The sequence below is a fragment of the Xiphophorus couchianus genome, chromosome 1 (genome assembly GCF_001444195.1).
Source record: "Xiphophorus couchianus chromosome 1, X_couchianus-1.0, whole genome shotgun sequence".
NCBI classification, from domain to species: Eukaryota; Metazoa; Chordata; class Actinopteri; order Cyprinodontiformes; family Poeciliidae; genus Xiphophorus; species Xiphophorus couchianus.
In genome coordinates, this window is record NC_040228.1 from 11,214,938 (window position 1) to 11,229,178 (window position 14,241).

At 38.9% G+C, this 14,241-nt stretch overlaps 1 protein-coding gene across 1 annotated transcript in view; it reads right to left on the reverse strand.

Moving 5' to 3' along the window:
- Nucleotides 1–14,241, reverse strand: part of LOC114148132 (forkhead box protein J3-like) — a 95,565-nt gene that overhangs the window by 29,172 nt on the left and 52,152 nt on the right. The window contains exons 4-5 of the mRNA XM_028023137.1: nucleotides 10,232–10,306; nucleotides 5,384–5,467 (exon numbers count right to left, since the gene is read on the reverse strand). Coding sequence (XP_027878938.1) covers nucleotides 5,384–5,467; nucleotides 10,232–10,306 — 159 coding nt within the window. The remainder of the gene's footprint in view (nucleotides 1–5,383; nucleotides 5,468–10,231; nucleotides 10,307–14,241) is intronic.

A 14,241-nucleotide genomic window follows, 5' to 3' on the forward strand; every position in this document is an offset into this window, starting at 1 on the left:
CACATTAAGTTTATAATATTACTCTGTAAATATCTTCTCTTTAAGGATTAATTAAGTACTGTGCAATTTAAGAACACATTTATTTCCTCAGCAGCAGAACAACGTCTTCCAAAAGTCCTGCACAAAATCTTTAAACATTGTTTATAAGTACCTATGAATGTTCGAATACAAATAATTAAATGTATTTATCTGGTATTTGTTTATTCTGCTGTAAATGCCTGCTGTTTGTGGCACAACGAAAGCCAAAAACATATAATATAAGGAAAAAGCTCAATATACTAACATAGATCGGTGAATTGGAACACAACATGTGGAAATGGTCAAATATAAAGGCAAATAAACAAAGACTTTGTTGCTTTTTTGTTTCTTTGAGATAAACCAGAGAGTTTTTCACATTATGTTTGCAAATATTTCCACTGTGCTTATGTTTTTACAGATCTTTTAAACCAACAGGTAATACTCATATAGATGCATGATTAGTAAGATTCTTGTAGTTGCGATGAAGCACTCTTTTACTGTCACTAGAATCACTAAATACACTTTATTTTACATGAAAACATACATTACTCCATTTATCTCTACTGTGTGTTACATTTTAAGCAATATTTTCTTATATCCATATCACAACTAACGACAATATTACATTTTAAAGTACGTACCGGCCTGAATTAATAACATGTAGATAGTATAAGGAATGTCACAAGTAAGACAATTTGATATTAAACACTTTAAGCAAAGTTAATCTTCCCATGGACACTGTTTAAGAATAAGGCAACATCTTTAATCAGTTATTTACACTAGATTTTACTAAAGGGTATCAAATTAAAGGGGGCTAAATACAAATGCATGTCACATTTAGCAGAGTTGTATGTAAAAAAAAAAAAAAGAGAAGAAGAAGAAGACCTTTGTATCATTAATCCTTCACTGCACAATTATTTATTTTTCATATAAAACCTCAATGACATAAACTGGGGTTTGTGTTTGTAACATGACAAAACATGAAAAAGCTTAAAACACATATATACTGTGCACATACATGTATGTGCACAAATGATACACAAACTTAATATATACTAACTTAATACATACTTACTGTCAATTATAACTAACATGTACTAATAAGTGAGCCTGGACAAATTCCTGTGGCAAAAAAATAAATAAATCCAGCAGAGTGCAGCCCATAATGTAGCACTTCCTGAATTCCTGAGAGCCTTTTCTCCTCATTTAGATTCACTAGAATTCTAAATCTGGCTCGCACTGATTGGGGATACCCAGAGGATTTTGGCAATGAGATGAGAAATTAAATGTGACAAAGGTTATGAAGAAATTTCTGTCCGCCTCAAGTTCATGATTCTTTTACGAGCCTCCCCTGATTCACCCCGACGCTCCGGGCTGAGAACCGCGTGAACAAGTCGGCGCGCGCTTCGCGTAAATTGCCGGACACTTAGTCAGACTGGAAAGTGGACACATCACTTGCACTTGGTAAGATGTATCAAGCCTTCCTCATGAATTATTTACACATTTCAGGCGTATTCCGCAGCGTTTCATTTGCCGCCGTCTTCTCTGCGAGCCGAAGCAGGGGCACAGCTCAATGAGATACAAGAAGCTACTCATGGATTGATTCGGGGCAACACTGATGCCCCAAAAATGTAAAAAAAAAAAAAAAAAAAAGAAGAAAATATGTGTTTTTTTTCTCCTTGTTTGACTTCTTTTAAGGTTCAAGGCTGGCTTGGCTGACTTCCCAAACTGCTTATAGTAAGAGGATTGGTTGGTAACAATGCAATCTTTAATTTATGATAAACTCCCAGACAAACGGGTTGCCGGCTCCCCCGACGGAAGCTCTTAGAAAAATACCAACAAAGAGGAGACGAGGGGGAGAGTAAAAAAAAAAATGGGGCTGGTGGAAGAAAGCGGGAAGACAGAAAGAATAGGTAGATAATTGAGCGGTGACAGACAGGCAGACGGAGAGGTATACATGAAATGAAAGGGCCGTAAATATCCTCACCGCAGCTACGCGGCTAACAGCACAATGGATTTATGAGGCTGACGTTTAGCCTCGCTGCCAACTTAAAACTCTTTACAAGCACACAGCCCAGGTGCAACTAAACACCCCCCAATAAAAACACAAAGACATATTTAGTCCACCTCCCCCCCCACCCTCAGACAGTAATGCCAGCATAAATCTCCGCACTTGTAACCTCCCATTTTCTCCTTAGCCCATGTGACAGCCCACGGTGTGTCTGCCAGCGGTGCAAGTGAGGCACGAGAAAAGGGGTCGAAGGGCCCATCCATGTAAGACGAGATGACAAGGCTCTGAATTAATTAATGTTTGTAATAAAAAAAAAAATCGTTGGTGAAGAAAATATGTCTAACGGCAGCCCCAGGGCCTACTGTGGTAATTAACTGGAACACAAGCCCGGAATACTCTCTCCTCCCTCCTCCTCCAGCTCTTCTTTACTTCTTTTCCCCTCCTCGTAGCTCCGATTTTTCCTCAACATTCTGTCTACCTTGACGTCTGTTTCTCTTTTCTGCATTCTTCCTTCCAAACTTCTCTCTTGCTTCTTTTCAGGCAACACTTTCTCTCTCTCTCTCTCTCTCTCTCTCTCTCTCCAGTCTTCCCCAAGTGAGCAACGGTGATTGTGCACTTTGCTGCTCCACGCCTGCCTGAGCTTTTCCCAAGACTGAATGGGGGGACGGGGGAGAGGGTGAGGCAGCGGCATGGACCAGGAGGTAGAGAGGAGAGTGGCAGGAAAACGGGGAGATAATGATTATGTTCCAACAAGCAGTGACAAGAGATGTTGGATAATAGGTAGAAAGGCAACAGTGATGAACAACTTGTACGTCACAACATGGTCAGGTGTACGTTCAGAAAATCTCGCTGGAGTCTAGTGGAATAAAAACAAGAGAATTATCTGCACAGTGAAGCTGGAGCTCCTGGAAATTAGAGGTTTTGATGTAAATCATACGCAAGGGAATAGCTGGTGACTTGAGCACACGTGTAAACAGTGTGAAGTTTTCGGAAGATCAGAACCATACATTTTTATACATTATAAACCAATTGAAACCACTATATTCCAATCATTAACCATTTGAACTGCATGGGAGTTGCTGAGAGGCGTATTGTGAGTGTTAGGTAGAGTTTGGTAAAGCTTTGAGTCATGCATTCCTTCTGTCCTTCAACACACACAGACATGAACCACTCCTGCTCAATATTGATAAAAACTGTTTGCACTTTGATGTCTGGTTAATCTTTTGTTGAAAATAAATTTTTACAGATCTGGAGACATTCATTACACATAGAGTTAAACATTTCATGTGTTATGGCTTTCAGGTAAAGAAAACCTGAACATTCAGTGTCTCATAAGATTAGAAATATTGCATTACACCAATCAAAAATGGATGTTTCAAGCATAAATGTCAGACTAGTGAAAGGTATGTACATTTCTATGAACTCAATACTTGGTTGCGGTTCCTCTTGGATGAATTACTGCATCAATGCACCATGGCACAGAGGCGATCAGCCTGTGGCACTGTGTAGAGGCAATGGAAGACCAGATTGCTTCCTTGTTGGACGTTGTGTCTCATCTTCTTCTTAACAACAACAGCCCATAGATTTTTTTTTAGAGGGTTAAAGATCAGGGAAGTTTGCTGGCCAATCAAGAACAGGAACAACCTGGTCAATAAACCATTTTTTGGTGGCTTTGGCAGTGTGAGCAAATACAAAGTCCTGCTGGAAAATAAAGGATAATACAGCTGGTCAGCAGAGGGAAGCATAAAAAGCTCCAAAATTTCCAGGCAGACAATTGCATTGATTGTAGACTTTAGAAACACAGTGCACCAAGACCAGCAGACAACTTGGCACCTCAACCCTCACTGACTATTTCAAACTTCATACTGGACATCAAGCAAGATGGATTCTGTTCATCTCTTCTCATTTTCAAAACCCTGGGATCTTGATTTCCAAATGAAATGCAGAATTTACTGTCATCTGAAAACAGGACTCTGTACCATTGCGCAAAAGTCCAGTTCCTTTTGTCTGAAACTCAGGTAAGAATTTGTCTCTGGTTCAAGAGTGGCTTCATACAGGGAATGTGACATTTGTAGTCCGTGTCTAGTATTCGTCTGTGTGTGGTGGCTCTTCTGGAATGAATTTGATTTGATATTCCTCTTAAGGCTGCAGTTTTTCCCATTGCTGGTGCATCTTTTCCAAGCACACTTCTTCCTTTCACTACATGTTTTGTGAATATGTTTAGATACAGAACTCTGTAAACAACCAGCTTCTTCAGCAACGACCTTCTGTGGCTCACCCTCCCTGTGACTGACGTTGATGGCTGTCTTCTGGACATCCGTCAAGTCAGCAGTTTTTCCAATGATTGTGTAGCTTTCTATCCCAAAAACAGTGAGCGACTGAAGAACCAGGTGTTTTGAGTTAATTAGCTGATGAGGGTGTGACACCACAAGTTTTTTTACAACATTTTAGGTTTTCATTATCTATAACCGTCACTCTAAGTGGGATGATTCAATATAATATATGAGTTTCACTTTCTGAGATGGCTGACAGTAAATATTTCACTTTTACACAATATTCTAGTTTTTTTTATATGTACTAGAAGCTGTCTCTTTGGTCTCAATGCTTTTTAAAAAACATCTAATTGCTTATGAGTATGCAAACTAAGTACTGAAGAAACCGAAACTTCATGCACAGTTTGTTGCACACAGAGCAAAAACAACAGAGGATTGTATAAAAGGTTTGTACGAGACCTGCAACTCATGGCGGAGCTACCCCGGCACCGCTTTTGTATTCAGATCTGCAGGGTTAATGACTGAACACCCAGCCGCATTCCGCCGAGCCGATGCTGGGCTACGTATATTTATAGCCTCCTCTGCTGTCAATCAGTGTTTTCAAAACCAATCTTCATTCCTGCGCCTGCATTCTCTCATCTTCCATGTAACTTTTCTTTCCTGCTCCTCCTGTGAGATGCTGAAGAATGCGCCCGACGAGCCTCTGGTGAACATCAGGGAGCACATATGTGCACAGCGTTGTTTAATCATGACTATGATTTGGTTCAGTTTAAATGAACCACACATGAAGCCAGTGAGTTTTTTTTCCATAACCAAGTGGGGTTTTTAGATTTCTGCCCACATGAAGGGGTCAATATAAGCCAAACCGTTTAGAACGGTAGCTGCGCTTCTAGTTTTGCTGCTTGGAATTTTTAAAAAAATTTTCCTTTTTTAAAATCTGTCTAAATATCTCTGCAGCAGCATCACAAGAGTTTATCTTTTGTTGTCCTCATGTGCCCTCACCGAGTGTTTTGAATGTATTCCCAGGAATTGTTCTCTGTGGCAACAAACTAAAGATTCTGGAAGATTGGTAAAATCGTACCCGTTCCCCAGAACGTGGTCTCTTCTTCGGCCTGCTGGGCACCGAGTCCTCTTTAGGGTTGGTGTCTATCGCCCAGTAGGAGCCCTGAAAAGTAATCACAAAAAAAAAAAAAAAAACACACAGGTCAGCGTTCAGGTCTTTACAAGCCTTTAGACTTCAGGTAAAACTTTCATTATTACCTTTTTACTTTCTCATTTAAAGCAAGAGAAGTCTATGGAAATCTGGAGAGGGATGCTTCTTCCAGCTAAGAACAGGATTTTCACTCACTATTCTGTCAGTAGATTATATTTGGGGTCATGTGAATTATTTATAAGTAGTTGGGAGTATTCTGCAGCTGCAGACAGTAGTCGCATTGGGGAAGCAGATAGGCTTTATCAGCAGATATCTAATATTAAGTTATAAAACATATATGTTTTAGGGTGGAAGTGGCATTTTAAGCGCCTGCATTGTGAGTGCAACCAAAGCTGAGCTATTCCCAAAGCGGCCATGAGATATAACGTCCCCAACTAGTCCTCGTTTTCTATGAGGCTTCTTCCCAAGAACGGTAGTTAATGCATTTCTGCTTGTAGGCATTCTGACCAGAAGCATCACCGCAGAAGATATCATTTTGAAATGTTTTACTCCCAATCTCTCTGTTTTGGTCACTACCAACAGCTTAATAATAATAATAATAATAATAATAATAATAATAATAAAGCAGCTTTTTTGCCACATTAAAGACCAATATGTCAGTCTGTCACTCTGTTCAGGAGAAAGTACTTCTAAAATGTGACTTTTAACCCATGACCACAGTACAATTTTAGCCTTTATGAAGATGTGTAAAGTTTAATCAAACTTCAGCTTTTCATCCGTCACTTTTACATGCTGTTCATATGTGAGGCATGGTTTTATTTTCTTCTTCTGTTCAACATTTTTTGGTAAAGGAGCAGAATTCTCAGGTACTCTGATCATATTTTTAAAGCGAAGTGTTGTGGATTATGGCACTCAACCCACCGACACTGATTTTGGCTGTTTGAGATTTCTCTTCAAGTACTTTTACAGAAAAAGTTAACCAAAGTTGTGTCATACTCAGTTTACTGTATATAGTGCCTTCAGAGACAGAGAAAAAGTTGAAACCAATCATGGCCAATCAAGCTGAAAATTATCCTGATGTGGTACCCAGGAAATTTCTAGCCACATCTCTCCGGAAGAAAAAAGAAAAAGAAAAGAAATCACCCTTTTAAATGCCTGTGTTGTTATTTGCACAACTTTAAATTTCCTTCATTAGTTGCACATCTTTAGATAATGTTCCCATCTATTTTAAATAAATCTAAAGCATCTGCTTCTCTTTCGAGCACAGTTCCCTGCTCTTGATTTTTTACGGCCACATTTTTCCACATAAAATTCACTCACACGCTTTTAAGACACAACATTAAAACATTACTGTTAAATTAACATTTATGGTTGAAAACTCTTATTTGAGTGTGTTTTACCACAATTTGATAGCCAGAATAATATGAGACTATCACTTTCTTTAACTTTAGGAGTTTACATACATATCGTTTGAATTTAGTACAATTTTCTCTAACTTTTTTCCCCAAAGTTATTGGGTATTCTTCAACCAGGCCTGATCCAAGTCTAATTTTCGACAAGACTGACCTCAGGTCTTTGTGATGGCCTCTTGAAATGTTAAGTTTGTTGTTCTAAATTCACAGTCTTTGGCGGTATGCTTTGGGTAATTATCCATTTGCTACCAAGCTTTATCTGTTTTGGCTGAGACGTTGCTTAGCTGGGTTTATGTTCTTGGACTCGCAAGCTTTCAATTTCCCCTTAAAATGTCACAATCGTCAAATGTAATCAAACAATTCAATTTCAGCTTCATTAAACCACACGATGCTCCCCTGTGCATTTGCAAAATATAAATTTGGATTTTATGTGGCTTTCTGAGTAATGATCTTTTTCGTGTGACTTCCATCAGCACAAGACTCATTTTCCTCTTCACATCTTCACAAGATCTTTTCTTATTGTTTTGGGGTTGATAGGAACATTTTGTACCAAAACACATCCAGAATCTGTCTTCCCCATAAACGGTATAAATATCTTATGGTCTTTACACTTGAAACAGATTGTTTGAAAAGACGAACATTGCAACATTTGAGTTGCGGATCGAAATACAACCACAGTTGGGACCCAACCTCAAATTTTGTAAGTTAGCCCATCAAAAGCCTACAAAGCCATGACATCATCATCTCGACTTCCTTGAACTGTTTACATCCTTTTGAATTTTCTGGACAGAAAGTTACAAAACTTCTAAAAAGTTCTCCCTCTCATTATTCTGGTACTTAGCACGCAGAAATAATTTTGTTGATTTGAACTTACCTAAAACGTGAAAGATTTAGAGAGAAATACTGTTTTTGTTTTTCTAAAGCATGTCAATATCTTATCTTAACTGTGCAATGAGGGATAATATTTTGCCAATAGCCGTTTCACAGGTCCTTAATTTCCTCCTGGTTTTAGTTTGTGCAACATATTTCCTCCTCCTTCCGAAGGAGAGCTAAAGTTGTACGATGAATCTAAGAGGTTCTTCTTGGCCACAGACGCAGCTCAGCTTCAACCCGCCCCCACCCTCCCCGCCGCCCCCATATTTCTTTCCTCTTCTCCTCCCCTTGTCTCTCAGTCCCACATCACTGAGCTGTACACAGCCAATTAACGTTAGCACATTCATGATTTAGCTTCACCCCTCTCTCTGCGGCTTCAAGCAGAACATGTACATTCAACTTCTCCACACACAGATGACCCCCTCACACACACCCCCTACCCTCCATTCCCGGTGCCAAGGTATCGACCGCTTCGATCTTGGTAGTAAATTAAGGTGCTGCTCAGGTCCAAGTCAGGCTAATCAGGAGGGGAGCCACTCTCTTTGTGTCTTTCCAGACTATAGGCCTCCACTCAAGCTGAAGGATTTCCTCTGAATTATTTAAAGCTTCTTCCCCCCTAATTCATTTTTCAATGGCTCCAAAATCCCCACAGTCAGAAGAAACTCCTTCCACCAGCCTTCCTCCCCCAAACGAAATGAGCAGAGTTTTGAGAGTTCATTGAAAAGTTTTGGCTTTTTTAGTTTTTTCTTCTCTCTCTTTCTATAAAAGTTGTAGGTCAGCTCTTGCATTAATCCTGTGAAGAGTGGAAGTTTGAACATTTGAGCGTTTATTAAAAAATAATGTAAAGGCAAGCTTCAGTGATCAACCTTAATTACATACTCTCCTCCCCTCGCCCCCCATCTGAGCCCAAGTCTTTCGATTCAGCACAAACAAGGACTTGACAAATTGTTGTTATCAAACTGGCGCTGCAGAAGTGGCTGTGGTAAAAAAAAAAAAAAAAAAAAAGACAAAGTCTGCCTTGTAACCACAACAGGAGGAGCAGCAGGGGCAGCAGCGCCAGGCGTGAAACATATCTAAAGCTTCCTGTGATTGTGTCCAGGAGAGAAAAGGCAGAGAAGAGAACTCTAATAAAGCATAACAGATGCATGAAAGGCCTTGGATATGAAGGTGTGTACCTACATATACTTATTATTCATTACTCTCTGTGCCACATTATTACTCGGCAGAATCAATATTGGAGGAGAAGCAGAACACAGAGAAAACCGCATTAGGCATTCACCACAGCTGGTTATGGAGTCACAAACTGCTTTAAAGTGCACAGGGCATGTGTGTGCGTGTGGGCATGCGTGCGGGGGGGTGTGCGTGGGTGCGTGGGGGTGCACGTGTGTGTGGGTATTCCTATGTAAAATGAATTTTACATAGGAATACCCTGTGCAGAAATTTCTTCGGGGTCGCTGTCCATTTTTTCCCCCAAAGTCAAAATTCCATATTCATTCGCATCAAATTTCCAGAGTTCTCACTTTTGTTTAAGCAAATTTTAATGAATAAATCAAATAATTTGGTATGGATTCGTTTCAGAAATTTCAAATCGTAGTCCAGATTTGGATGGATGGTCGGAAAATAGTTTTCTACTCAGAAAAAGTTCAAAATTTCGAATACAATGCAATAAATATAACCTTTACTGTCCCTCAGTACTTCAGTATATACAGTATATTATATTTGAACATACTCCATTCTACTTTTCCCTCCTTATCGACTTGACTAAATTGGAAAAAACCTCCACATAAAGCTCTTGTTTAATTAGGGCCATCATAAATATCACAGGTCTGATTCTTCCATATGTTTCAGACAGAGTACCGATGGTTCCAAGAACTTCTAAAAGTAGAATGTTAAGCTGTTTTTTTTAGTTATCAGGCTGGTCTCCTGTCCAACTAACTCAGTTTTCTTTGTGAGGCAAACAAGGTTCAAAGCTTTCTTTTTGACAAAGTTTTCAGTTAGAGTGGCTTATGAAAATCCTCTGCAACTTTCTATAGCTATGATGATATGGGCCACGGACACTGGAGAACATACTGGCCGATTGTCTCCACTCTGCCACTTTCTACTACTTTCCAATTGTGCATTACCTACAATAATTAATGTTTCATTATCTCTCTGGTTTTGCTCTTTATAGAAATTAATTGCGACCCAAAGTAATAAATTAGAACATCAAATATGAGCCTGAATTTAAATCTGGCTGAATGATTGCACTGATCAAATTATACATAGTAAATTGGAATTGTCTTTTAAAAAAGTGTCTTGAAATTACACATGTTTTTCATTGTCTGTAAACTGAATTGAATGTAATTGAATTTATTTCTCCAAACCGAGCCCTGTTTGTACCACATTTAAGATCATTTGCCAAAATGTACTTCTTTTTCTTTTTTCCATTATACAATGAGCCGAATTCAACAGAACCTTTTAAGTCACGTCATGCTGGTCTGAACATACTTACTTTCCCAGGGTCGTCTTTGGAGCGAGGCACTTTGAGAAAACACTTGTTCAATGACAAGTTGTGTCGGATAGAATTCTGCAGGAAGAAAGAGAGAAAAGAAATAAAAGACAAGTTAAGTGGTAAATAAACATCGAATTACTGCTTTTTAGTGATGATAACTTTGTGATTTTAGAGTTTTGGTGATTCTACCAAAACTCATAGTTGCTCATAGCAACTATGAGCTCATAGCACATAGTTTCTTTGACTTGTTCAAGAGTCTTAATTTGTCCTATTTTTTATGCTGTCATATTTCTTGCTTATTTTGTACAGATCAACAAGAAAGATTTGAAATCAAGAATTCTTTGGCAAACGTGCTTGTTTTCTCAACTCAGGACCTTCAAAAACGTCCAAGATAGCAGCCTGCGGGGCCTAAGATCCCGATCATGATTGTTTCCATCATTATTTCCCACCTTAAACCATCTTGGCTGCACTCAAAGTGGAGCAATATAGGCTGCCATTATTCAATCAGGGAGTTTCGCTAACCCAATTTGAGCATTTTCATTATCAAATTTATTACTGCAGAGTCCAAACAAACAGCTATTTGAAAACCCCTATGTCATTTATAATTTGATTGCTTTCTGCAGTCGACAAAAACAAGCCAGAATATTAAAGTCAAAAATATTTGGACAGTTTAAACAATTTTCTGGAGTCGGTATAAAAGTTATTGTTATTTTTTTGTTTGGTTTTTTTAATTGAACCTCACATCTTCCAGTGTTTCTCATTTTATTCTTTTTCTAAGTAATCAAAATATCAATTAATGAAATCTAACGAGACTGCAAAGAAAAAAAAACGTTATTTGCTTTATTAGAAAGGTAAGTTGATCAAAGAAAACCCAACAGTTTAAAGGCAGCATTAGAGTATAAGGATACATGCTAATGAGCATCAGAGTGCAGAGTACTAAAGCACGATTTACTGCTGTATTTCGAGACAATGTGGGTATTAAACACTTCTGATGGAGCTGAGTCAGAGAGCACTGCAAGGTCAAATGAGTCTTCTTATGCTGCGCATCTAATTGCAATGAAAAAGGCATAGTTTATGATTATGCAATGTAATACCAGGCCACGAAAAGCACATACACAGATAAAGCTCTTACAAACACAAGCAACACAGGACCACATAAAATAAATTAATCAGCTTATAAATTTGAGAAACTACATATTTGCTTTTAACACGACACGGCTGGTATAGAGATTTTAGTCGTGTGTTTTTGCTTGATGCAAAATGACAAGTGACACAAAGGTGAAATCCAAGCAATTACAGCAGCAAAATGCAAACAGCTGGACTGTCGCAAACTGAATTAGATTCGTCTCCCGGACACATCTGAAACATATACTTGAAAAGGGGACGCTAAAACGCAAACTGCCACAGATAATTGGCAAGCAAATACAATACCGGAGCCATGATTTGCAGTAATTGTGAGGCTGGACGCTTAAATGATTTTCCAGTCTCGGGCGATACCTGGGTTTGAATGCGTTCTTTGAATATGCGAGGAGCTGTGGTAAAACTATAGCTCCGATCTCACTGGAATTACTGCGGCTTCTGCTTATTAAGTGTGTGTGTGTGTGTGGGGGTGTGTGGGGGTGTGTAGGTGTGTGTGGGGGGGGAGGGAGGGGTGTGTGTGTGCAGTGATGAGAGCGAGCTGATACTTCTGTGGGTGAGATCTCATGATATGTGAATTTTTGCGCGTGCGCGTGAGAGGAATGAGAGGATAAAGGGAAAGGCAGGAGACCAGAGAGGGGGGCCAACAACAGTATACACTAACCTGACATGAACCTGTTCTCCCTTCAGGCTTCTGTTCTCCACTCATCTGCTGCTGCTAATTAATACCACTGGGGAGGAGGGGAGAAGATAGACGGATCGGAGGAGGGTTTTCTGTTTTTTTTTTCCTTCTCCTCCCTTGTTCTTACTGCTCCACTCAAGCTTTGTCTCTCCAGCAAAACTCATCTCCTCCCTCAGTCCGCAGCATATTGTAGCAGCCTTGTCCGCCTTTGCTTTGCCCCAATCCTCCCGAAGAAATGCTTCACCAGTTTTTGCTTTACTTGACAGGTCGCTGGCCGTCCATCAAGGAAAAGCGTGGCAATCAGGTGACTGAAAAAGACAAACAGGAATTCTCTCCGCTCTTCCCTCAGCCGCTGCAATCCCCCCATCTACCAAAAAAAAAAATATATATATATATATATCTCACGGACGGTGCCGCTTGATTAATCACAGAAAGCGCCTTCATTTCAGCAGCAAGCTTGACTTTGCTAACTTCTACCAACTTCTTTTGTTGTTGTTGTTTGTGTATTTATGCACTATTTTTTATAACCCCGGCAGTTTATGCACACCTGTGCACGTCTTGCAGCGTCTGCACAATCTTGTGTATTTCAGTCTTTGCACACTCTGGCATTTTCTTGTATGTTTGTCCTTGATCTTCGATGGTGCTTAAAAAAATAAATAAATAAAATAAAATTTTAAAAAATCACTCGAGCCAACAATAAAACTCTCTTAGCGGCTTAAATTCAGTCCGCATAATGTCACTAAAAGTTTTGGGGGAAAATTATTCCCACTGTGTGGAATCAAAAGTTGGGCCCCTGATGGTTCAACAGAGTTTAAAGTGATGATTTTTAGAGCAGTTTCCTGGATTCAGCAGCGAGAGCAGCCATTTGAAAATCAGGCCCCAGTTTGCACCTGAAGGAGTCTGGTTAAAATGCTGAGCTCCCTGTGGGCTCATCGATGTGTGTGACATCATGCAACCCTACTTCAAACATAACAAAAAGGTAACAGCTACGTCTGGATGTATTAAAATGGTCAAACTGCAATGGGAACAACTTCTATTTAGCAGACTAGAAGAAAAGAAAGAAGATCTCACAGAACAAATACTTAACATTGGTTTAATTTTGGAAAAAAAATAAAATAAAAGATGACTCAGAAGTATTTGCTTTTTAATGTTTGAGCATGGACTTTCTAGCTTCATGTGATTGCCTTTATGTGACTGAACTCACAACAGCTGACGTCATTGTTCGATTCGTCTTAAACAGTGTTTGTTGATTTGATGACATTTCAAATAACTTTACTGGGTAGCTTAACAACCATAGATAATAGATCATGTCCAGCCCCAACAAAGAAAGCCTTTTACATATTTTAAATGAAAAGCAAGTAGATGTCTGGAGACGACAGACATCTACTTGCTGTCGTCTTTCACTATCGGACGACAGCAGTATTTCTTTGCTCGTGTCCTTCGTAATGCAAGTTTGCTCTCCCGAAGACAAACTTTTATATTGTAAAGGACACTTAACACAGGAACTGAAAGACATTTTAAACATCCAATATAAAACACAACAACCAAAAAACAGTAAATAAGACGGAACCACTTACAACCAAAACCATAAATGAATTGTATATAATAATAAATGTATGTAATAAATGAAATGAATGTAAAAAAAAACAAAAAACAAAAGAAAACATATTAATCAACAGAATCAAGCTCATTTTAATTTATTTTGAGATTAATTTACTAATTGCTTATTGGGACAAGCTTAAATGCTGTAATAATTGGATTTTTTGTTCAGAATACAGGGTTTCCCAGAGTGTATTATAAGCCTGGCGGGCCACCAGGCTTTACTTGTGTCCCCACCAGGCTAAGCATTTGTTTAAGTTTCTTTAAAATGTTTGCATTTTTTAAGACTTTATAGTTGGTGTTCAGGTAATAATCTTCCAATCTTTCACTAATACATGATTATCAAGTGATATTTTAAAATTTCCTGTTAATTTAAAAAAAAGAAAAAAATTAACTGTAAAACACGCCAGGCTGCTGGCTGAATGACTGCCATGGCACCCAACCACCTGGCTTAGCAGGTTTTCTGGAGGAAACCTTGGAATATTTCAAATTTACTTCAATATAAATATTTCCTCTTCATTTATGCCCATAAAAATACCACTTTTCATTTTTCCTGCTGTTAGCTGCAAGAAACAAAACCATTCTTTATTAC